Consider the following 25,789-nt stretch of genomic DNA (forward strand, 5'->3'; position numbering starts at 1 on the left):
ATTTCGAAATGATTCGAAGTAAACACACTTATACATATTATAATTATAAACATTCTGTTAATTTTTTAGGTGCACATCTTTTTGCTATTGGAGGAAAGAAGTGGAGAAACCTACGAACAAAATTTACGCCAACTTTCACCTCTGGTAAAATGAGAGCCATGTTCCAAACTATAGCTCAGTGCGGAACTCAACTTAACAAATATTTAGTTGAAGAGATATCCCACCATGAGCCTATTGATATAAAAAATATATTAGGTAAGGTCAAGGTTTATTTAGTAATTCTTAATGTATTTAATAGTAAAGGGAAAAAGAACATATTTTATAAAAATTCACAAGATGGACATGGGCGCCCATATAAAAATTTCTAGGGGGGACCAGACGTGAAGATGATGCTACATTTTGTATACTTTGGATGAGAATATAGGTATAGTAGAAGCAACCGACGAAAAGCAAGGGGGGCCACGCCCCCCCTTCCCATGGGTATGGACGCCCATTAAGATGGACTCTCCACATGAGTACATATTACTTCCTTAACCTTTTCGCTGAGGCTAGTTATAAGAGTAGTGTGGTCTCTGGTACGGCTGTTTCACGCCTGTGCTGATCAATCCGGTTGCCGCAGTCAGTCGATGTAGTACTATGTAGGTTCGCGCAGTGTATCAGTACAAGTGTATTCAGGACTGTAATTGCAATTTTGTAGAAGTAACTGTTGTTGTTGTTGTCATTTGTTGCTGTTAGATTCTTGAAAATTAATAATTTGCCGACGTGACAGACCTTGTTCAACTGTTTGTAATTTTGTTTTTAAAGATTTTTCCGACTTTTATTAGGAGTGGCAAAACCGGATACGTGTTTTGCAATTTTCGGCCCTCATTTGCAATCATTTGGATGCTAAATGCTACAAACACAAATTCTTGAAAATGCAACCCAAAAATCTCAGATTATTTACTATTATTTTTATTAGATTATTTACAAATTACCGGCCATAACGCTCTTGTACTTTTTTCAAAGTCAATAATCAGGTTATTAGCAGTTGTAATTCACACAATTGAATTCTAAAATGAAATAAGCTGAAAAACACTATCCTATATAAATACAGCGAAGGGAAATCCTAAGATTTTACAAGTAAATTCTCCAGAGTGCGTACCTGTATAAAAAGGTGCGGATTTGTACGGCTCCCGCAGTAAAATATAAAAATTTTAAATGTACATATTGTAAATTTTGATATAATATGCCTAACTCTCTTCTATAGTCAACATACAATACGCAAACAATATCTGATTCATACGGTTACCGCAGCGAATGCCGAAAAAGGTTACGCGTATTTATCCGGTTCCCGTTGTACGGGCACGAAATTATTTTACGTATATGTCCGGTTACCGCAGTGAAAAGGTTAGTAGTCCATGTGGTGAGACCGCTCCCGTCTGGAAAAATTTCTGATTCGGTTTCTTTGTGGATTCCTATTCAAAAATGTCCCCTTTAAACAAATATGAAGGGTGCCGGGAGGAATCAGAAATTGTTTAAACAATTTTTTTAAACAAATACAAAAGATTATGTTTTTTTGTTCCGGAACATATATTTTTAAGTTTTGTGGGTCATTCTAAACAAGAAAGGTATTTTCTAAACTTTCTCAAAAATTGATAGTTTTCGAGTTATAGTCAATTTAAAATCTGAAAAATGCTAAAATACGCATTTTCGACGCCTAAAAACTCATATTTAAATTAGCTTTTTTGGAGGTTTCCAGATACTTAAATTAAAGTTTAAACATTTAGCTTTAAGATTCTGAAGAGTGATTGCGTTTAACCTTAATTTAAACCGTTTTTGGGGCATTCTAAATAAAATAAGATTCTTGACATATTTCTCAAAAGTTAACAGTTTTAAAGTTATAAGCGATTTAAAATCCAAAAATGCGTTTTTTTGGTCATTTTTCGGATTTTAAATCGGTTATAACTTTAAAACTATTAACTTTTGAGAAAAATGTCAAAAAACTTATTTTATTTAGAATATCCCAAATAATCTAAAAAAATATTTTTCGGAGGAATATAGGAGATTTTTGAAATAGAGCGCGCCGCACCGGCAAAAAAATCGGATAAACACGCATATTTAACAATTAAAAAACAACGGTATAAATTACGGTTAGACGAGATCACTCTTCAGAATCTTGAAGCTGAATCTTTAATCTTCGGTATAAGCATCTGGAAACCTCAAAAATACTAATTTAAGTATGAGTTTTTAAGCCTCGAAAATGCGTATTTTCGCAATTTTCAGATTTTTAATCGGCTATAACTCGAAAACTATCAATTTTTAAAAAAATATAAGATACCTTTCTTGTTTAGAATGACCCAAAAAATCTAAAAACATATGTTCCAGAGCAAAAAGTGATCTTTTGTATTTGTTTAAAACAATAATTTAAACAATTTCTTCCCAAAAATTGCGCCCAGCACCCTTCAGATTTGTTTTAAAAAATGTGAAGTAGTACAATTTTAATTAATTCTTAATGTGGATGTTGTGGTTTAACTATACTGAGCCTAACTTATTATTTCTCCTTCCTGTTGGTTGGTTGTTCCTGATGATGGTCCGTGTTGGGCCCTTAAATCTACTACAACATAACCACTTATGAAACAAATCTATATTTTTTTACTTTTTACTTGTAATAAAACAACAGAAATTGCGAGAACTGATTTGCTGATGATGGCAAAGAAAACAAGTAAAACATTAATATATTAGTTAAGAGTGTAGGCGCAAAATTTCGGGCCAATGCTTTCTATATGCATTCATTTTTTTATTGAATCCTGAGAAAACTAATATGTACCTACGTACCTAAGTATTTTTCAAAAATTTAAACGCAGAATGAAAGATTTCATTATTACCAAGGGCTGAAAGTCCCTAGAAACTTCTATAATGTTTATGTTTTAAAAAGTTATAGGGGTGAAGAAAAGTGAAAATTTAGTCTAATTTTTAATTTTTAATATCTCATTCTAAAAAATACTTTTTGTTTATTCTAATGGACTTTCGGCCTTTGGTAATAATGTAATCTTTCATTCTGCGTTTAAATTTTTCAAAAATAGTTATTAGTTTTCTCAAGATTCGAAAAAATGCGTACATTTAAACAACATTGGTCCGAAATTTTGCGCCTACGCTCTTAAATCTAGAAAGCGACAGCTTAAATCTAAATTGAATTATATTTGTGTTTTTCTAGATTTGATTGCATCAACTTCTTTTATATTATCTTCAAAGTCAATTTCATTGACGAGCTCTTGCTATATAGATAATATTGCCAAACCAGAATAATATTTCCTCTACCACAGTAGAACTAAAGTAATTTTTAATAACATTAATTTTGAAAATGATCTCTCACCACCAGAAGTAACAGGAACAGACACAGTTAAAGTGAGGAGGATCCTTAATGAAAAAGTGATATTTGGTAGAGATGTAAGATACTTTCCAATACAGTGGAACCCCGATAAGTCGGCCCCCGATAACCCGGAAGTCCGGCTAACCCGGACCGATTTTCATCAGATAAACATTTTGATTTTCAATATTTTGTATTTTTCAATTTAATTGTTGCTTATTTCCAATCAAAATAGTTAATTATCAGACAAACCTTTCAACAATAAAAATGTATGTAATATAATATTTGAGAGATAATGTGTACTTATGTGTGTTTGAACTATACGATATTAAAAATGACTCATAGCACACGCCGCAGAAACAACAGCCACCTGTCTGTAGTATCTATTCCTTTTTATTTCAAACTGTCAGCATTGTTTAGGAAAGACTATTTAAAAAATTATTTTATAAACAATGGTCTTTAGTATTGTGTGTCTTGTATTGTTCGCTTCCATTTGCTTACGTTTGGGTTTGGTGTTTTTTTTAGTAATTTTAATGAGTAGGTACTGTGCATATTTATAAATATATTTCATGTTATTTCAATTCTAACGGAGTTTATCTGTAAGTATACCGTATTTTATTAATTTTTACCATATTCTCCGGCTATCTCGGATTTTCGATAACCCGGATCGGTCGCGGTCCCGATTAATCCGAGTTATCGAGGTTCCACTGTATATTGATTCTTACGAGTTTTTAGTAGCAGGTACAGTTTTTAATGGATCAATTAACTTTCGTTGAAAAGCAAGACAGTTTTTTTTTAAAATATCATCGTCACTTAATGTAATAATATCACTAAAAACCCAAACAAATGATCATAACCAAACATCATATCAAATCTACTCGAACTTAGGACTTTATCAATTATTCTAATAATATCTAATTCCATTTCTATGTTAAAGGTATCATTATCTGCTATATTTGTAAGATTCTCACAAATTTTAATTATATAAAAGGCTATAGCGGGATAAGATGGTAAAATCTGCACTCGGCTGGATTCTTAGTTGGGGTTGGGCAATCGAAAGTACATAATTCAAAAACCCCCTACCAAATTTTTAGCTCCCTATGTGACCCCAGGTGTCCCCTATCGAAAAAAATGTGTTTTTTCGAAAAACTTTTTTTTGGAGCGATCTTTTGCTTTAAAAAATGTGAAAAAAATTGTGAATGTACATTATTATACCCTAAATCCCACTGATTTTTTTTAGATTTTTTGGATTAAAATTGACGTCAGAAAAAATTTTTGAAGTTTTCAAAAAAATTTTAGGTTATGTAGGTAATTTTTGGCTAGCTCCGACAAAATTTTTTTTAGTGTATTTTTTTACGTTCTTTTGAATGGCAGGGATAGTTTTGCCATTTTCTCGCCGGAAATTACTCAAAATTCGAAAAAACCCATTTTTTTGGTTACCCCCCTCATATTTTTAGTGTTTACTGAGCGATCTTTTCTTTAAAAAATCTGAAAAAAATTATGAACATACATTCAGGCCCAAAAATATACTATTTTTTTTTTCAGATTTTTTGGATCAAAATTGAAAAATTTTGAATTTTTCAAAAAATTTTTAGGTTATGTAGGTAATTTTTGGCGAGCGCCGACATAATTTTTTTTAGTGTATTTTTTTCCGTTATTTTGAATGGCTGGGATAGTTTTGCCATTTTCTCGCCGGAAATTGCTCAAAATTCGAAAAAACCCATTTTTTGGTTCCCCCCTCATATTTTTAGTGTTTACTTACCGATCTTTCCTTTAAAAAATCTGAAAAAAATTATGAACATACAATGATGCCCAAAAATATACTGTTTTTTTTTCCGATTTTTTGGATCAAAATTGAAAAATTTTGAATTTTTCAAAAATTTTTTAGGTTATGTAGGTAATTTTTGGCTAGGTCTGACATAATTTTTTTTAGTGTATATTTTTCCGTTCTTTTGAATGGCTGTGATAGTTTTGCCATTTTCTGGCCGGAAATTGCTCAAAATTCGAAAAAAACCCATTTTTTTGGTTCCCCCCCTCATATTTTTAGTGTTTACTGAGCGATCTGTTCTTTAAAAAATCTGAAAAACAATTATAAACATACATTGATGGCCAAAAACATACTGTTTTTTTTATCAGATTTTTTGGATCAAAATTGAGGCTAGATAAAATTATTGAATTCCTCAAAAAATTTTTAGGTTATGTAGGTAATTTTTGGATACCTCCGACATAATTTTTTTTAGTGTATTTTTTTCAGTTCTTTTGAATGGCAGGGATAGTTTTGCCATTTTCTCGCCGGAAATTACTCAAAATTCGAAAAAACCCATTTTTTTTTGTTACCCCCCTCATATTTTTAGTGTTTACTGAGCGATCTTTTCTTTAAAAAATCTGAAAAAAATTATGAACATACATTGATGCCCAAAAATATACTATTTTTTTTTCAGATTTTTTGGATCAAAATTGAAAAATTTTGAATTTTTCAAAAAAATTTTAGGTTGTGTAGGTAATTTTTGGCGAGCGCCGACATAATTTTTTTTAGTGTATTTTTTTCCGTTCTTTTGAATGGCTGGGATAGTTTTGCCATTTTCTCGCCGGAAATTGCTCAAAATTCGAAAAAACCCATTTTTTGGTTCCCCCCTCATATTTTTAGTGTTTACTGACCGATCTTTCCTTTAAAAAATCTGAAAAAAATTATGAACATACATTGATGCCCAAAAATATACTGGTTTTTTTTCAGATTTTTTGGATCAAAATTGAAAAATTTTGAATTTTTCAAAAAATTTTTAGGTTATGTAGGTAATTTTTGGCTAGGTCCGACATAATTTTTTTTAGTGTATATTTTTCCGTTCTTTTGAATGGCTGGGATAGTTTTGCCATTTTCTCGCCGGCACAGTGCGCAGCACGTGGAAAATCGAGCACGAATTGTCTTATGCTTACCTATAGTATTATTGTATTATTCTATCTATGTATATCATGGATTGAAAATATAAATATGTAGATATTCACATACTTATTTAGTAAGCTACATTTATGGAAATAACTTGATTACGGTGCAAACGTGTTTGCTTATTTAAAATGTAACTTTTAACGAATAATTTTATTTACTTTACACCTTTGAAAAGTAAAATTAATAAATCAAATAAAGTTGAAAATAAACGTTTGCCTATAACTGTATGGCATATTTCATGCTGTGAAAACGTTTTTAATAATTACTTATTACTTATTAATTACTTATTAATTACTTATTAATTACTTATAATTACTTATTAATAACATTAATAATGTCTATATATATTTAAATATTTTTAATATTGATATATTTTTTAAAATAGGTACTCTAGCGTATCAAAAAATTAACTTTCAATTACCTTAACTTAATTAATAAATACGCAAAAGGTAATATTAATATGGTAATTTCAATTGAGAAATCGGAAAACACAACTAAGACGAAGAAATATCTATGAATTGATCTATACATAATGTAATTAAGGTAGCCATGTACCTATAGTTAAGGGTTAAGGTTGTCTACTAAAAACATAGGAAAAATATCAACAAAGAGAGTTTGTCGTATTTTATGCATATTCTCTTTTCAAAATGGCTACCTTCTCTTCTTAAAAAACCTGATCACGCAATTCAAAATAACGGAAAATCGTTATTTATTGACATCAAAAATCGTTATTTATTGACATGCAGTTGAGTTTATGTGTACACATAGGGGGACACAAAGAAATGGCTCTTTTCGAATTGTGAGGAAGTCCCGGAGAGAAAATGGCAAATCTAACCCAGTTATTCAAAAGAACGAAAAAAAATACACAAATTATTTCGAAGTCTGTCAAAAATGGCTTACATAAACGATTTTTTTTGAAAAATTCAAAAAATTTCCCTGAGTAAAATTTTAATCCAAAAAATCTAAAAAAAATCAGTATGTTTTTGGGCATAACAATGTATGTTCATAATTTTTTTCAGATTATTTTAAGAAAATATCGCTCAGTAAACACTAAAAATATGAGGGGGGGAAACCAAAAAATGGGTTTTTTCGAATTTTGAGCAATTTCCGGCGAGAAAATGGCAAAACTATCCAAGCCATTCAAAAGAAGGAAAAAATACACTAAAAAAAATTATATCGGAGCTAGCCAAAAATTACCTACATACCCTAAAAATTTTTTGAAAAATTCAATAATTTTTTCTGGCCTCAATTTTGATCCAAAAAATCTGATAAAAAAAAAACAGTATGTTTTTGGCCATCAATGTATGTTCATAATTTTTTTCAGATTTTTTAAAGAACAGATCGCTCAGTAAACTCTACAAATATGAGGGGGGGGGGGGGAGGAACCAAAAAAATAGGTTTTTTCGAATTTTGAGCAATTTCCGGCGAGAAAATGGCAAAGCTATCCCAGCCATTCAAAAGAACGGAAAATATACACTAAAAAAAATTATGTCGGCGCTCGCCAAAAATTACCTACATAACCTAAAAATTTTTTGAAAAATTCAAAATTTTTCAATTTTGATCCAAAAAATCTGAAAAAAAAATAGTATATTTTTGGGCCTGAATGTATGTTCATAATTTTTTTCAGATTTTTTAAAGAAAATATCGCTCAGTAAACACTAACAATATGAGGGGGGTAACCAAAAAAATGGGTTTTTTCGAATTTTGAGTAATTTCCGGTGAGAAAATGGCAAAACTATCCCTGCCATTCAAAAGAACGTAAAAAAATACACTAAAAAAAATTTTGTCGGAGCTTGCCAAAAATTACCTACATAACCTAAAAATTTTTTGAAAACTTCAAAAATTTTTTCTGGCGTCAATTTTGATCCAAAAAATCTGAAAAAAATCAGTGGGATTTAGGGTATAATAATGTACATTCACAATTTTTTTCACATTTTTTAAAGCAAAAGATCGCTCCAAAAAAATGTTTTTCGAAAAAACACATTTTTTTCGATAGGGGACACCTGGGGTCACATAGGGAGCTAAAAATTTGGTTAGGGGGTTTTTGAATTATGTACTTTCGATTGCCCAACCCCAACTAAGAATCCAGCCGAGTGCAGATTTTACCATCTTATCCCGCTATAGCCTTTATATGGCTTTATAGCGACTATCCTACTCGACCATCTTGTCTCACTTAGGAGTTTTAGATTTACCTCAGGAACATGTAGTTTTCTAATATCCCATTATAGGAATATGAAAATACGTAAAGTTCTTGTGCTATATTAAACAAGTCTTCTATTTTTATTTGACACTTTAGCAGCATCATTCATTAGATACTAAAGTTATGTGCAATGCGTGGAATAAAAAGCTCGAGGATTATCCTACTCTTATCATACACGCATATTGGCACCGTTATCATACCCTTGACTTCTCATGAGTCTCATGTCTTTTAAATTTAAATTTTGTAATAGTTCAACTACAAAATTAACTAACCCTTCCCCTATAGTGTCCAATATTATTCGAGAAGCTACTAAACAACTCTCTTGTATTTGAACTTTTTTTAGAATTATCGTTTAATACAACATAACGCAAAATTAGGCTTATTTGCTTTGTACGACTTGAATCTGGGGTACAGTCCATACTTATTGAATAATATTTGGAACTATGCACGATACCCTAAATATTCTTTTTTTACTTTAGAAAACATTAATACTGAAAAACAAATATTCAGATATTATATTGTTTTTAATAATACAATAATTGTAGTAATTATTAATTATTAACACCAAATACAAATTGAGATTTTCATTATTTTTTCAGTAATAACACAATATTTGATTTTTGAGATTTCTCTATGAGCCCATGAAAAAATTAAAATTAAGATTGTATAAAAAAATGATCTCATTTAAAACAAATATTTCTTATTTACCAAACCTTCGGTTTGTCGTCCTTTCAGGTTTGCGCCCGTTTGCGTCACACGCCTTGCACGCCCGGTTACGGGGCTCTGATAAAAGCACCACAGTATAATATAGGGGTATACCTTGTTTCTTGAGCTATTCCCTACTTACTGTAAAAATATTGAGTAAATCGATTTAGTAGGATGGAATTCGGAGCCAAATACCCTCATTGACTGCCCTAAACGTTTTGTTTGGCAAAACACGCTAACGGCAAAACACGCTTCAACTTGAAATGTTGTAGATTTGTAGACACCTAAATGAGACCACAGACGAGTATTATTATTCTGCTAAAAATTTACTTTAAAACTTTTTTCTCTTTTAAAAATTACTTATTAGTTATATATTTTCAGGTAATTTTGCAACTGACGTCATTGGTTCCTGTGCGTTTGGATTAGAATGTAATAGTTTCAAGGATCCAAACAACCCATTCAGAGTAAATGGAAGACAAATCTTCCAAAGAACTAACTTCGAAAATTTGAAATTTATGACAGCTACTATCTTCCCAAATTTAGCACGTCGGTTTGGTGTGAAGATGTTGCGTAAAGAAGTTTCTGATTTCTTTAGCAAAGTTGTTACGGATACAGTTAATTATAGAGAAAAGAATCAAGTTCATCGCAATGATTTTATGCAACTGTTGATTGATATTAAGAATAATAAAGAAGGAGAACATACTCCAGGTAAGCTGCTAGTAGTTTCTGGAATTTTTTGATCTATTATGTACCACTTTTTACTGTTAGCCGAGCGGCACACCTCCAAACAAAAAACGCTTATATCTCGAGAGACTGACCACGGTGTGGTGAATGGCTAATTTTGGTCATACTTTGTTTTTGATGGGACTGAAAACGAAAATTAATGTAGAATTGTAAATATTTTACCTTATATTTTTAAATTCCCCTGTATATAATTTTTCTTAATTATTATTACGAAAACGAAATCAGAGTCTCACACATATGGTCCACGTTGGCCCAGATGGGTGGAACGAATTGGGATTACTACGGTAGCCAGTCCGAAATACTGCTAACGTTGAATCTTTAAGGCCTAATTAAGTAAGAATAACATTCGCAACTTTGAACCAATTTTAATAGTTTGGTTCTCATGGGAAAACGGAAAAGGGAAATTAGATGTATTTAAGAGAATTTGTTTTAGCGTGAGGGTTGTGTAGTCAGTCGATTTTTAGATTCTGAGGAAAGACATTGTAGTTGGCAATAATCGAAGGGACGAAGTTTAAGACGTACTTATATATTGACAAGCCGGTCATATATTAAGTAGATAAACGCGATTATTTCAAAGACATTTTCTTTTGCGAGAACTCGTAAAATTTTAGTCGCAATTACACAAACACTTTTACATTTCGACAATTTAATAGCATCAATAATTTAGTTATTTATTTTATTAATTAAAACTCTTAAACATCACACGGACTTTTATTACGATTGTCTTTAACGAATCCCACATTAATTTTATTTTGAATTTTATGTGAGGGAACACTGCCAAAATCACTCTAAAAATAAAACCAAATGAAATCACATTCTTTTGCATTTAACTTGCTACAGCTGTGTTCCATTTTAATACTTTTTTCTGAAAGTTTTATAGTATATATTTCTCACCTTTCTAAGACAATGGGACCTGTTTGAAGCTCTCAGTCTTATTTCAATAAAAGTTATGCATTTTTTTAAAGTAAAAAGTGGAGATTCCTGAATTGCAAAGTTTTATCCCAAAAGTTGATTGACGAAATTTGAAATTTAGCTTTCTTATCACGTTTATGTTAAAATATGGAGTACAAAGAAGTTTTCTGGAAAGTTTTCGATCAAAATGTTTTATATCGACGTTATAAATCCCCAAAATATTGCTTATTTTTCGAAATACTGACCATGGGTGGCGAATGGGTAATTTTGGTCTTACTTTATGTTTTTGATATTGCTGAAAACGAAAATGAGGTCTATTTTGAATTTTAAGTGGGGGAACATTGCCAAAAATGCAATTTTACCCTAAAAATAAATAAAGAGAAATCACGTTTTATTGCGTTTAATTCGCTACAACTCTGTTCGGTTTCAATTTTTTTCTGAAATTTTTACAGCATATATTTTTAACATTTCTGAAGACTATGGGATCAGTTGCAAGCCTTCAGTCTTATTTTAATAAGAGTTATGAATTTTTTAAAAAAGAAGATGCATATTCGTGAATTGCAAAGCTAAATCGCAAAAATGGAGTAACAAAATTTGAAATCTAGCTCTTTAGTCACGTTTATGTTAAAATATAGTGTATGCACAAAGAAGTTTTCTGTGTAGGTTTAGATCAAAATGTTTTATAAAAAAATAATGCATTTTTAATTTTAACAAAAAAAATTATGTCATTTTTTATTTTTTATTTGATATTTTGACAATGTTCCCCCACTTAAAATTCAAATTAAACTTAATTTTCATTTTTAAAACAATCAAAAATATAATTTAAGATCAGAATTAGCCATTCACCACCCGACCCGTGGTCACTGTGTCGAGAAAAAAGCCTTTTCTTTGGAAGTGTATAACGTCGGTATTAAAAGTGGCACCATTTTTTTTCTATAAATCATTTTCATCTAAAACTTTCCAGAAAGCTTCTTTGTACTCTAAGTTCGATCGTGATTAAAAAAGCTAAATTTCAAATTTTGTCACTCAACTTTTGCGAATAAACTTTACAATTCACGAATCTGTACCTGTTACTTTAAAAAATTCATAACTTTTATTGTAATACGACTGGAGGCTTGCAACAAGCCCTATAGTCATTACAAAGGTAAAAAATATAATATGGTGTAAAAATTTCAGAAAAAATTAAAACCGAACAGTTATAGCGAGTTGAACTCAAAACAACGTGATTTAATTTTTTTTATTTTTAGGGCAAAATTGCGATTTTGGCAATGTTCCCCACATAAAATTAAACCTCATTTCGTTTTCAGCACCGCCAACAATATCAAGTATGACATTAGCCATTCACCACACCGTGGTCAGTATCTGGTCATTTTGGGGGTGCGTGCCGCTTGCCTATGTGTAGGTACCTATTTAGACAAAACGTATACATTTTTACGAGTTCTGCAACAATCATCTATATTCATACATCTTTCTTCCGAAGTAAGAAGTAACCAATTATTGTTAGTAGTTTCAATTACAAGCGTTACTCATTTCTATTGACATTCTTCTAATTTTTCTTTTAATTATCTTTAATGTGTAAAATGTTTTAAATATTTACTCTCGGCCTCTTTGGCCTTCTCCGATTTCTTCCCACCCTGAATGGCCGTCGAGTCAGTATCATTTTCTCACAACTTCGCATCAGCATAAGTTGCATTTGTTGAGAAAAGAAAATTACTACCAGAACACATGGCTTCCTAGGCCATATCCAACCAAATCCCTGTAGTAAAGAGGAAAATATAAAGAAAAGGTACATCGGGAAAGAAATAAATTTAGGCAAAATAGATCACAAATAAAAGACAAGGTATTAAGACATGTAAGATGTACAGAGCAGTCTTTCAACGACAGTTTGTCTGAGAAACCAAATTTTGGGAACATGATTATTCTTCCAATAAGAATGAATGAGCTTTAGAAGGTAATACGATTATTTAAAATTGGTATAGTCCAAGGACTGAATGGAATATTATGGAGTACCTATTGAAATGGGAAAACAAAGAAATTGAGAATATATGACACACTGATAAAAAGCACACTTCTGTACGGATATGAAACATGACGTCTTAAAGAATATCAATTAAGGAAAACAGAAGCCACAGAAATGGATGCATTAAGAAGAGCAGCTAGAACAAAATAAAGAAACTGTGACTGACTGCATAGGTAGAGAGAAAACAGCTTAAATGGTATGGACATGTTCAAAGAATACCAGAAGAAAGGCTACCACAAAAAGTAGCAAAGTAACAAACTGAAACACAGGGAACGAGGAAAACCATAGAAATCGTGAAAGTCTAAGAATCTTCCAGTTGATCATTATAACCAGTAAGCTGCCTGGATAACTTGTCACATCTTCTACTATAGTGCGCAACCAAAGAGCATCTACTATACTGCGCAGGGCTTTTGACTGGAATCTCTCGATGATAGCAATGTTCGATTTAGATGCTGTGTCCCATAACTAGATTCCATAGGTCCATACTGGTTTGAGAACGGTATTGTAAGCTAGTAATTTGTTCCGCAATGATAATTGTGATTTTCTGCCAAGGAGCCAGTACAGCTTTTTCCATTTAGTATCCAGCTGCTTTCTTTTTTCCATATGTGGGTACGCCAGGTTAGATGTTTGTCCAGGTGTATCCCCAAATATTTTACGCTGTCTGTTTTAGGTATTCGTTCATTGTTGAATGTGATGCTTGGCGTTTCACCATGGCATTTTGTGAATTTTATGTGTGCAGATTTACTTTCATTTATTGTAATTCGCCATTTACTTACCCACGTTGCTATATTGTTGAGACTGGCTTCCTAGTGTTGTCGCTGCTACTTCAGGATTTCTGTTTACTGCTAATATAGCTGTGTCATCAGCAAAGGTAGAGGTGACTGTGTCATCAGTACATGGCAGATCAGCCGTGAAGAGTAGGTATAAGACTGGGCCTAAGACACTTCCTTGTGGACTCCTGATTTGATGATGCGTAGTTTAGTTACTTCATTTTCATGTCTGACTCTGAAGTATCGTTCTTCTAAGTAGGATTTTAGAATCAAATATATTGTAAGGAAGTACAAAACTCAAAGAAGTACCACAAAATATATATATTTTTTGTGGTACCTCTTTGAGTTTTGTACTTCCTTACCTCGAGATCACATTTGAGAATGGATACTTCTCTTCATGTTTTCAAATATATTGTTGTTGGTAGCTGCGTTTTTAATTTGTAATGGAGTCCCTCATGCCACACCTTGTCAAAAGGTTTTGCTGACATCCAAAAAAGCTGATTCACAGTAACTTTTATCTTCGAATGCTTTAATAATTGTGTTAACAACATGATGCACTTGTTCTACTGTCGAGTGTTTCTGACGAAACCCAAATTGATACTCTGGGATTAAGCTTTTTGCTGCGACAGTTTCCATCAGTCTCTTCACCAGTAACTTTTCCATTATTTTTGACAAGACTGGTAGTAAACTGATTGGTCGATAGGAGCTAGGTTCATTTGGCTGTTTTCTCTGTTTATGAATTAATATGATTTCTGCTACCTTCCATTGTGCAGGGAAGTACTTCAGTCTTAGAACTGCGTTGAAGAGTTGCGTCAACATAACGACCGCTTTTCTAAAAAGTTCTTTTAATATTTGGCCGGTAACCAGGTTGAGGGGACTTTAACATTAATTATGCTGCTGCTTGTGCTATACAAATATCCCCGGTCAACATATTTGAATCGTATGGTCTAACAATGCACATTGATTCTCCTACAGGGATTACAAAAACTTCATTTAAGCCATTTTAATCCATGAAATCTGGCGCCTACCGGGACCCCTTTTTCCTTAAATATTCCCCTGGGTGATCAGTTGCGCGAGATGGCACTTTTCGTTTCTCATTATGTGTCCTAAGTAGCTAACTTTTCTAACTTTGATGATATTTAACAGTTCCCTATCTGTACCTATTCTCCTCAGGACATCTTCGTTGGTGATGTGGGTTGTCCAAGGTATTTTCAAGATCCTTCTATAAATAAAGAGTTCAAAGGCTTCTAACTTGTCTATCAGCGTTATGTTGAGCGTCCAGACATCCGTTCCATACAATAGTATTGACCATACATAGCCATGCAGAAAACGACATCTAAGACTGATACACCCAGAATACTAACAACTGTAATCTAATCACATACTATAATTTAAACAATAATTGACGTGATATAATTATTATCAGTTGTGATTGCACAAGAGCTCTAAAATTATCGAATTTTTCCCGAGTGACACTTTGACAGTTTTAATTTCATTACCCGAAGGGGAGTGAAATTATGTCAAAGTGTCACGAGGGCAAAGATTCGATAATGATTTTAGAGATCGAGTGCAATTTGTTGCGATTATTTCATGAATAAAACTGTTCAAAAGCAAAATTTTATTGTAATTTATTTACGTAAGTACAAATTAGTACAATTAAACACACAGTTGTTATAAATATTTGACGGTTGAAAGTCATCACTTTTATAATTTTTAAAACATTAATTGTCATTAATGTCACCGAATGTATTTTTCGTAGCAACGAAGGGCATCTGGCGTAATATACTTGACGATGGGGTATTATCAGTAGTAATTGCACAAGAGCTCTAAAATTATTGAATTTTTCCCGAGTGACACTTTGACAGTTTTAATTTCAAGGGGAGTGAAATTATGTTAAAGTGTCACGAGGGCAAAAATTCTACATTAATTTTAAAGATCGAGTGCAATTTGTTGCGATTATTTCATGAATAAAACTGTTCAAAACCAAAATTTTATTGTAATTTATTTATGTAAGTACAAATTAGTACAATTAAACACACAGTTGTTATAAATATTTGACGGTTGAAAGTCATCACTTTTATAATTTTTAAAACATTAATTGTTATTAATGTCACTGAATGTATTTTTTCGTAGGAACGAAGGGCATCTGACGTAATAAACTTGACGACGGGAAATTATCAAAAATTATCGGGTATAATATCACAAGAGAGTGAGAATAAATTGAAAATAATGCGACAGTTTTTCGAAAATTTGTTGTCTGGCAACAGACACGAGAACCCGCAGGGCTCGAGTGGCTATTGCCCAGTGACAACAAATTTGAGTAAAAATGAAGCATTATTTTCTTATTTATTCTTACTGTCGTGTGATATTCGTAAGATTATTTTTTAATACGTATATTATGGATATTTTATTAAATCCGACAGTTGTCAAAACTAGGAAACTGGTTGCCATTAAACAGAAACAATCTACTTAAAAAATTCTATCGATAATTTTCTACAGTAGATAATTCTCAGTATAATTTTAATCTGATTAAACGTAATTAAACACGTGATCAAATATCTTACTATACGATTGGAAGTTAAAATCATAAAAAATAATCAGTTTAATTTTTATTTCTGTAGCTTTCTGTTGGTCAGAATCTCCTATGAATGAAATAATCAAAAATTATCAGTTTTATTTTATTTCTGTAGCTTTCTATTGGTCACAATCTCCTATGAATGAAATAATCAACTCTATATCATTTATTAATTTTATTATGTATAGTTCTTAATATTGATTTATGTATTTTATTGATATTACTAAATGTTGTAGTAAATTTAATTTATTATATATTTTTATTTTAGGCGATGGAACTTCACTTACTCTGGACGAAATGATAGCTCAAAGCTTCGTATTCTTTATTGCTGGTTTTGAAACCAGTTCAACTACCATGACTTTCGCTTTGTACGAACTTGGCAAAAATCAATCTGTCCAGGATACACTCAGGGACGAAATTAATCACGTACTTAAAAAATATAATGGACAAATTACTTACGATGCCATAAATGAGATGAAATATATGAATCAAGTTATTGATGGTAAGCGAAAATAGTAAATTACTAAATAATATTTAATTTTTGACGCAAAATAACAGTCTTTATTAAGTACAGTAAACCGATTTATCTGTAACCGCGTGGAGAAAAGATGACATACGCTCGTTTATGCGGTGCAAGGGAACTTGAGGGTTTCAGTCAAATTTGTTATACAGTAAATATTATAAGGGTATTATACAAGGAAGACCTCGGAGATCACGAGGAAAATCCCCAACAAAACGGATCGAACAAATTACAGGAATATGAAAAAGACCTACATATGCATGAGTTAAAACAGATGACCAGAGACAGATCTTTGAAGATGGACAATACACGTCACGCCGACCACAACACTCCCTCCGGGGGATCAATATTGAAGAGAGAGATACTCGGTTCGCCCAGCACATTCTTTGGATAATGGACGAGATAAGAGGACAAGGCAGTCTTGGAATTAGGTGAAGGTCTTAGCGCAAAATAGAACTCGATGGTGCGTTTTAACTGAAGCTATAATGTATATGTATACTCGGCCCGGCGAGTTATTGCATATGCTTCATCATTAAGTTCTACGAATCCTTCTTCTTTCTAAAAATTGAAGAAAAAGATCTTCTGTCTAAGAGGTATATTTATTTGAAAACCCCAATAAAGGGCCACATTAAAAAACAGAACGTTTTCGCTCTAAAGAGAGCATCATCAGTGTTCTAAGCAAGCTCTACATGCTAAGCCACCAAAAATACATGGGTTAAAACCCTTAAAATTCCGACTAAAAGCCTTACATTGGCGTGTTATATATTAAACCCTGGCGATGGGTGAAATTTAAGAAAGATATACCTCAAAGCATCTTATGACTATACCACGAGCATGTGGGTGGTTGAGTTGATTTCTCTGTCTTCACAAAGAGAAAGGTGAAAGCCAACTGAAAGCGAAAGCCAACTCATGAACCTCTGTAACCTTTAGAGTGACGAATATTAAAGAACTCGGAACACCACCTTGTCTTACACCTGTCCTTGTGTAGAATTCTAGAGATGAGCGATTGTTCGTTCTTACATTATTACGTGTACATTTATATGTACTTTTTATTGCTTGGATTAACTTCGGTTTCACTTTTCTACGGTTTAATATTTCCCAGATCTTGTTACGTGGCGCCCGATCAAATGCTTTTTCCAAGTCACAAAACAGAGAAACAACTTACTGTTATGCTGTATGGCTTTTTCTGATAACTGTCTCACCGTGAATATGAGATCGGTTCTACCTCACCCTGACCTAAAGCCGCATTGGCTGTCATCCAGTGTGGCCTCGATATTTTCTCGCAGCTTTTTCTCTAGTATTATTTCGTAGATTTTACTAGCAACTACCAGTAATGATATTCCCCTGTAGTTAGAACACTTATGTTTATCACCTATTTTGTGTAATGGTAGAATAGTTGCAAGAGTCCAATCTCTAGGTATGCATCCGGTACGCCAACAGCTCCTTATGATCCTCCATAGTAATTGCAATTCTTCCCGTTCCATAAATTTAATTAGCTCAGCCTTAATATTATCGTGTCCTACAGCCTTGTCATTTTTTAATCTTACAATTGCTTCCGTGTATTCTTCGTATGTTATGTCATCATCATCTTGTTATTCATTTAAATTGTACTCCTCCCTGTCATTCTCTATTTCGTTGTTGTCTCCCATTAATCATTCCATAAAATGTTAACTAGTTTTGATGGGAAATAAGCCACAATTTTACTAAAAAAATGATTTTATTAATGTTTTGACGTCCAAATCGGGTGTCGTTGTCAAAATACAAAAACTATTAATGAATTAAACAAAAATGTTGTTGCTTAGTAAAAAAATTCTTCTAATAATTTATGTAATCTGACTCATTTATAAAGGCAATTCAAGTATAGTCCTGAAAGAAACAGATAGTAAAAAGAGAAAAATCAAAGAAGCGGCTTTAATTATGCTAAATGAAACCAATTGTGTCGCAAATTCCTCGGTAGAATGCAGTAGGATGTGGTTACCCATACTAAAAGAGGAAGTCAATAGAAAGAAAATACCAGGATTAGTAAGTCAATAACAGATCGAGTTAGTACATATTTTATATTTTAGTATTTTTTATATATCTACGTATTATTAATATTATTTATAATTTAAAATAACATATTATGTACATATTAAGGTCAGAATTTGGTATTAGTTTTGAGAGTAAACTAAACTGAGACTTTTTCCTGGTTTTCCCTCGTGATTTACTATGGAATCTCTAGCGCGCGAATTTTATTGTCACCATTGCATGTGGTTGTCTTTTTAAAGACAGATCACATGTTATGATTTTTTTGTGACGGATATTCTTGAGTTGGGGTTGATTTCATGTAATCGAATGAACTATTTTTCAGTAAAGTCGTCCCAGGAACGCAACTCATAAATATTGGTAATATCATTTTAAAGTCTTCTCTTAAATGAGTCAGATTTAATAAATTATTAGAAGAATTTTTTTACTAAGCAACAACATTTTTGTTTAATTCATTAATATTTAATTGTTTTTTGACAACGACACCCGATTTGGGCGTCGAAACGTTAATAAAAGCATTTTTTAAGTAAAATTGTAGCTTATTTCCCATCAAAACTAATTAATTGCAAAAATTCCATAAGAAAATAGCTTCAGAACAACATCCATAAAATGTTCTCGCCATCTTTCAGTAATCTCTGCATTTTTTAATCATATGTTCTCTAAATCTGTTACTCCGTTTGATTTATTTTGTCTTAGATTTTTTAGGATCCTATAGAGCAACTTCGCATTACCCTTACTATCACTTTCCATTTTATTTCCAAATTCTTCCCATTGACGATTCTTAGCTTGTTTAATTTCATTTTTAACCTGTATTCTCTGTTCCTTATATTCTTGATAATTACTTTCACTTTTATTGCTTATATACTTTTTCCACAATTTTTTCTTCTTCGAAACTCCCAATTTTATGTCACTATTCCACCAAGCTGTACCTTTCAGATATCTTCCTTTCGTTACACCACATACTTTACTACCAGTTGCATACATCAGCTCCTTAAAAATATTCCATAATATTTCTATATTCTCCTCATTTTCCCAATTTGTTTGTCGTATTTCTTCATTTAATTTACGACAGTATTCTTTCCTAATATTTTCAGACTGAAGTTTGTATACTTTAATACTTGGTTGTTACTAGCGATTTTCTTCATTTTTAATATTAAAGGTCTGTTATCTCCTTGTTTTTATTTTAGCTTCAAAGAGAAGATGATCCTCATATCCTCTTTTAACACGAACTTCCGCTATTTCATTTTTATATCTGTTCTGTACTAATACTAGGTCAATAATGGATTTTTCGTTCCGCGAATCCATCACTCGTGTGGATTTATGAATCTCCTTGTGTTGAAAAAATGTGTTACTAACTTGCATATCATTCATGATGCAAAACTCGATGACTCTTTGTTCATTATTATTCCTGACTATTTCTTCATATTCTTCCTATAAGGTCGTCATATTCATTGCTTGATCCTACTCGCCCATTAAAATCGCCCACTATTATGACCTTATGATTTATTTGGTCCATTTCGTCCTGTAATTGTTTCCAGAAGCTTTCTTTGAGTTCCTTGGCTTCATTTTCCGATGATCCATACATAACAATAATTTTTGTCTTCTCGTTTTTACCGATATCTATTCTAAGGAGTCTTTCCGAAATATTTTTCCATCTGGTGATATTTTTATGCTCACTTCTGTGAACCATTAGGGCAAATCCTGCCCTCGCACGTTCTGACTCTTTAACACCTCCAAAAATCATGTAGTGCTCATTTCTCATTTTAATAAATCCACTTCCTTTTCCCTTTGTTTCTGTTTCTGTTTCTGTAAAAAATCCATTTTTGTGTGTTTCAAACTCATCAAAAGTTCCTCTTCTTTACCATTTAGACTTTGTATATTTCACAATCCTATTTTCCAATACTTAATTTGTTTTTCATTTTTTGCATTCATAGTTCTTTCAGTGTTTGTATCTTTACGGTTTATTTTTTGCATATTTTTGTCAAGACTCGTATCGATTTTGTTATATTCTCTCATGTCCATAATCTGTGCCACGTGCGTATCCATATCCATCCTCGAATTTGCATTAACTAGTAGTTTTTTATAGAATAGAAATATGCTTTATTGTCACTGAAAATTTTTACAATTTTATGGACAAAGCTTACATACAGTCAAAAGAAAAACATAATATAAATAACAAATAACAACTACAATTTACTAGAATTAGATAAATCGTCAATAATGTACAGTATAAGATATAAAAGCCAAGACAAAAACAATTTATTGCAAAATATATATAAATTGCAAATTGAACATACAACAAATAAAATAAAATAGGTACAACATAAGGAACTGACAAGTTTATGCTACTGCCTATGGAACCCAATTTTCTTAGTTATTCATTAAGAAATGAACCAGTTGCTGCTACATTATCTCTGACTATTTCTATATCATCCGTACTATGGTTCCATCTCCATTTGCTGTCTTCAATAACGATAAAACCATAACCCATTTTTATTCTTTTGCCATTTGCCTTTTCTTTTGCTGCTATATGTCTAAGATTTTTCTGCGTATCAGTCTCTTTAAGTGTTAAGTCGCATTCAATGTATACGCGGTGTTGTTTATAACTTCTAAGATTACTGTTTGCTTTTAGTACTCTTAGTTTGTCTTCAAACTTACTGAAAATAATGCACATATTGTCGTTGATGTTTTGTACCTTATTTAACTCTGCCGTTATTCTTAGCTCTTTATTTAAAAAAGTTTCCTATTTCATTCTTAAGCTGTTCCATATCAGACGTACTTATTAGCAAACCCTTCATTATTAAATTATTTTTCTTTCTTTATTTCTGACAGATTTCTAAAGTTAGCTATAATTTATCCATTTTTTGTTTCATGCTCATCATTTCCTTTTTTAAATGTTCATTTTTTTGAATTATTTGTTCTTTGTACTCGCTATTCTCTTTTCTGAGTCCTTTCATTTCTCCTACCAACTCACCTACCATGTTTTTTATATCCTCTAGTTCCTTATTTTTCTTTTTATTATTAGTTATTAACGTTTTTATCATTTCCGTAATTTCATTCTCTCTATCTCCAGCATTCTTTTTATCGGGATATCGATACACTTTTCTGCTCTTACTAAATATTTCCTTAAATAGTCCAGAAAGCCACTGCGCATCCGCTAGGAAAAATATTCCGATGAGGATTTTTTGCATAATCTTACTCAAAAAGGACCCGTTTTAACAAATTTGCATGTTGTTAGGTCCAAAAGTGGGTCAAAATTGTTTTAAACGTTTTTTTTGTTTTTTTCCTAAAATTATTTTTTTTGCATCCAACAAAGTTTTTTTTAGGTTTTTTTGATAATTTCAAAAAGAAACGGCCTTTAGTGACTTTCCTCTAAAGTTGATAGCTTTTGACAAATAAGCGATTAAAAATTTAAAAATTGCGAAATTGGCCATTGTTAACCCTCAGAAACTATGTGAAAATCTGAAAATTTCGATGTTGCCAAGGTAAGGAGATATTCTTTGAACATCGAATGATGAAATCCCGAAGAGTTTTTTGCAATAAAATATCGAAACCCCCTTTGTTTTTTAATTTCCAATCAAGCGGGCGCTTGATTTTTGACCCTGGCACATGCAAATTTGTTAATAGGGAAGCTTTTTAAGCAAGATGTTGAAAAAAATTGAATCAGAATATTTTTCCGCACATATATTTACGTATATTATTACATACAATGTTGTATACATGCAACGGTTAAAAATAGTGTAGCGACCGCTTGATTAGCAATTAAAAAACAAAGGGGGTTTCGATATTTTATTGCAAAAAGCTTTTCGGGACTTCATTAATCGATATTCTTAGAATATGTACGTACCTTGGTACCATTGAAATTTTCGGTGCTTTATACAGTTTTTGAGGGTTAAAATGGCCGATTTTGCAATTTTTAAATTTTCAATCGCATATATCTCGAAAACTATCACATTTACACAAAAGTCACTCAAGATATTTTCTATTTAGAATGATCCAAAAAACCTAAAAAAATTTGTCCGATGCAAAAAATTAGTTTTAGGAAAAAATAAAAAACAAACGTTTAAACATTTTTTTTTTAATTTTTGATCCTGGCAACATACAAAGTTAAGAGGGGATATTTTCAAGCAAGATGGTGAAAAAAAAATTGAATCGGAATATTTTTCCGCACATATATTTACGCATGTTACATATACATGCAACGGTTGCCAATCAAGCGCCCGCTTGATTGGCAATTAAAAAACAAAGGGGTTTTCGATATTGTATCGCAAAATACTCTTCGGGATTTCATCAATCGATGTTCAAAGAATATCTACTTATCTTGGCAACATCGAAATTTTCAGTTTTTCACATAGTTACTGAGGGTTAAAATGGCCGATTTCGCAATTTTTCAATTTTTAATCGCTTATATGTCAAAAACTATCATTTTTAGAGAAAAGTCACTAAAGACCTTTTCTGTTTGAAATGATCCAAAAAAACCTAAAAAAACTTTGTTCAATGAAAAAAAAAAAAAAAAATTTGGATAAAAACAAAAAAAAAACGTTTAAAAATATTTTGACCCACTTTTTGACCTGGCAACATGCAAAATTGTTAAAAGGGGTCCTTTTTGAGTAAGATTGTGCAAAAAATCCGAATCGGAATATTTTTCCTAGCGGATGCGCAGTGGCTTTCTGGACTAAAATTCATTACCTTTCCTTTTACCATCCTCTGATAAATAAGCATCGCTGCCGCTGTCCGTCATCTTAATTTCAATTCCTCTACTATTACAAATTACTATTATAATTAATTTTTTGACTGTATTATACTCGTATCCCTATTTCTATCTGAATGTTGTTTATTTTTATTTATAAAATAAATAAATGTTTTGCATATAATTTTGCATGAATGTTCTTTGATATATTATATTTTAAATTATTTATGCAAGCTTCCTATTGGTTGGCAGAATTCGATTCTTCTTGGTCCAAAGTACAACGTCCAGTTTCTTGGCTTCGGGTGTTGATTTTCTATTCACTCATGAGGAGATTTTAACATGGCCGTTTCTCGATTTCTTTTTTAATTTTACTAATTGTTAACTGAAAAATCAGTTCAATTATTATGAACTTCTACCGAAGTCCACACGCCTCCTCCACAATCAATCATGATTAAATTCTCGACATAAAAACATAAAACTGTACCTATGTAACCATAATGAATATATTTGTATATTTTGTTACAGAGACACTAAGGATGTATCCACCAGTTCCATTTATTACAAGACAGTGTGTTGAAGACTACGTAATACCAGATCAAGACATTAAAATTGAAAAAGGAATACGGGTATTCATACCAATAAAGGGAATCCATTATGATGAAGAGTATTATCCATCCGCTAAAGTTTTCGATCCGGAAAGATTTTCAGACGAGAACAAACATGATAGAAATCAATACGCACATATTCCTTTCGGAGAAGGACCAAGACTGTGTATAGGTTTGTATATTGATAATTCTTCTTTTTCTTCATGTGCCTTGTTCGTTCCAAACGTTGGCAATTAACATGGCTATTCTGACTTTGTTTACGGCAGATCTGAATAGTTCGGCATATGACAATCCGAACCATTGCCGCAAGTTTGGGAGCCACGAGTGTCTCCTCCACCCTGTGCCCCTTCTGCTTTCTATTTTACCTTGCATGATTAGCTCTAGTACCCCATATTTGTGTCTCATAACGTGACCAAAATATTTCAACTTTCTTTTCTCTATGGTTATTCCTACCTCTCTTTCTTTACCTATCCGGCGTAGTACCTCCTCGTTGGTCACGTGCTTAGTCCAGGGGTACCCCGTCAAAATAGCCCCGTCGAAAAAGCTCCGACAAAATAGCCCCGACATAATATCCCGCACACAAAACAGCTCCGACAAAATAGCCTGCAGACAAAATAGCCGCGAAACAATAGCTCGCCCACAAAATAGGCCCGACAAAATAGTCCCGACAAAAAAGCACCCTTCAGAATTCATCATGAAATAATCCCTTAAAAATAGATTTTTTCGGAAATGGTAATTATCCTCTATTCAGATGTTTATCTTAACTACATTAAATAAAAATGGTCTTTTCAGAGAACTCGAATCCTGTGTCTTCTGTTAGGAAAAACCAGGAAAAAAATTCCTGGTTTTTCCTCGTGATTTACTATGGAATCACTAACACGAGAATTTTACTGTTACCATTGCGTGTGGTTGTATTTTTAAAGACAGATCACATGTTATGATTTTTTTGTGACGGATATTCTTGAGTTGGGGTTGATTTCATGTAATCGAATGAACTATCTTTCAGTAAAGTCCTCCCAGGAACGCAACTCATAAACATTGGCAATATCATTTTAAAGTCGTCTACTTTAAAATGTATAATATATGTCTGAATTGCCGATAGGAATGGGTCAGATTAAATTAAAATATTAGAATAATTTTTTTACTAAGCAACAAAAGTTTTGTTTAATTTATTAATATTTTGTATTTTGACAACAACGTCCGAAGTGGAAGTCGAAACGTTAATAAAATCATTTTTTTTAAAGTTAAATTGTGGCTTATTTCCCAATTAGAATAGTGATTTAAAATAAATGGTACTGCGTTAAAAGGTAGAACTTTTTATTGGGGGTGTTTTCGCCGGGGCTGTTTTAGCCGGGGCTGTCTTGATCGGGGCTATTTTGTGTGCGATCTATTTTGTCGGGGCTATTTTGTTTACGGGCTATTTTATCGATCGATGTTATTTTTTATCCGGGCTATTTTGACGAGGCTGTTTTGACCGGGCCATTTTGACGGGTCACGTGGTCCAGGATAAGCGTAATATACGTCGGTAAGCCCACAGTTCGAAGGCCTCTACTTTTTTCATTAATGTTGCGGTCATTGTTCACGCCTCCATTTTATATAACAAAACCGGGTATATATAACACTTCAGAAGTCGGATTTTGAGAGATAAAGTGAGGCTGTTAGAGGTGAAAATTTGCTTCATGCTAGTGAACGACGATCATGCCTTTTCTATTCTTACACGTCTTTCCTTTGCT

At 32.2% G+C, this 25,789-nt stretch overlaps 1 protein-coding gene across 1 annotated transcript in view; it reads left to right on the forward strand.

Moving 5' to 3' along the window:
* Nucleotides 1-25,789, forward strand: part of LOC114324957 (cytochrome P450 6a9) — a 71,133-nt gene that overhangs the window by 39,131 nt on the left and 6,213 nt on the right. Inside the window, exons 4-7 of the mRNA XM_028272885.2 lie at nt 70-255; nt 9,577-9,903; nt 16,485-16,718; nt 23,977-24,228. Of these exons, the coding sequence (XP_028128686.2) occupies nt 70-255; nt 9,577-9,903; nt 16,485-16,718; nt 23,977-24,228 (999 nt within the window). The remainder of the gene's footprint in view (nt 1-69; nt 256-9,576; nt 9,904-16,484; nt 16,719-23,976; nt 24,229-25,789) is intronic.

Source organism: Diabrotica virgifera, chromosome 1 (assembly GCF_917563875.1).
Source record: "Diabrotica virgifera virgifera chromosome 1, PGI_DIABVI_V3a".
Classification (NCBI taxonomy): domain Eukaryota; kingdom Metazoa; phylum Arthropoda; class Insecta; order Coleoptera; family Chrysomelidae; genus Diabrotica; species Diabrotica virgifera.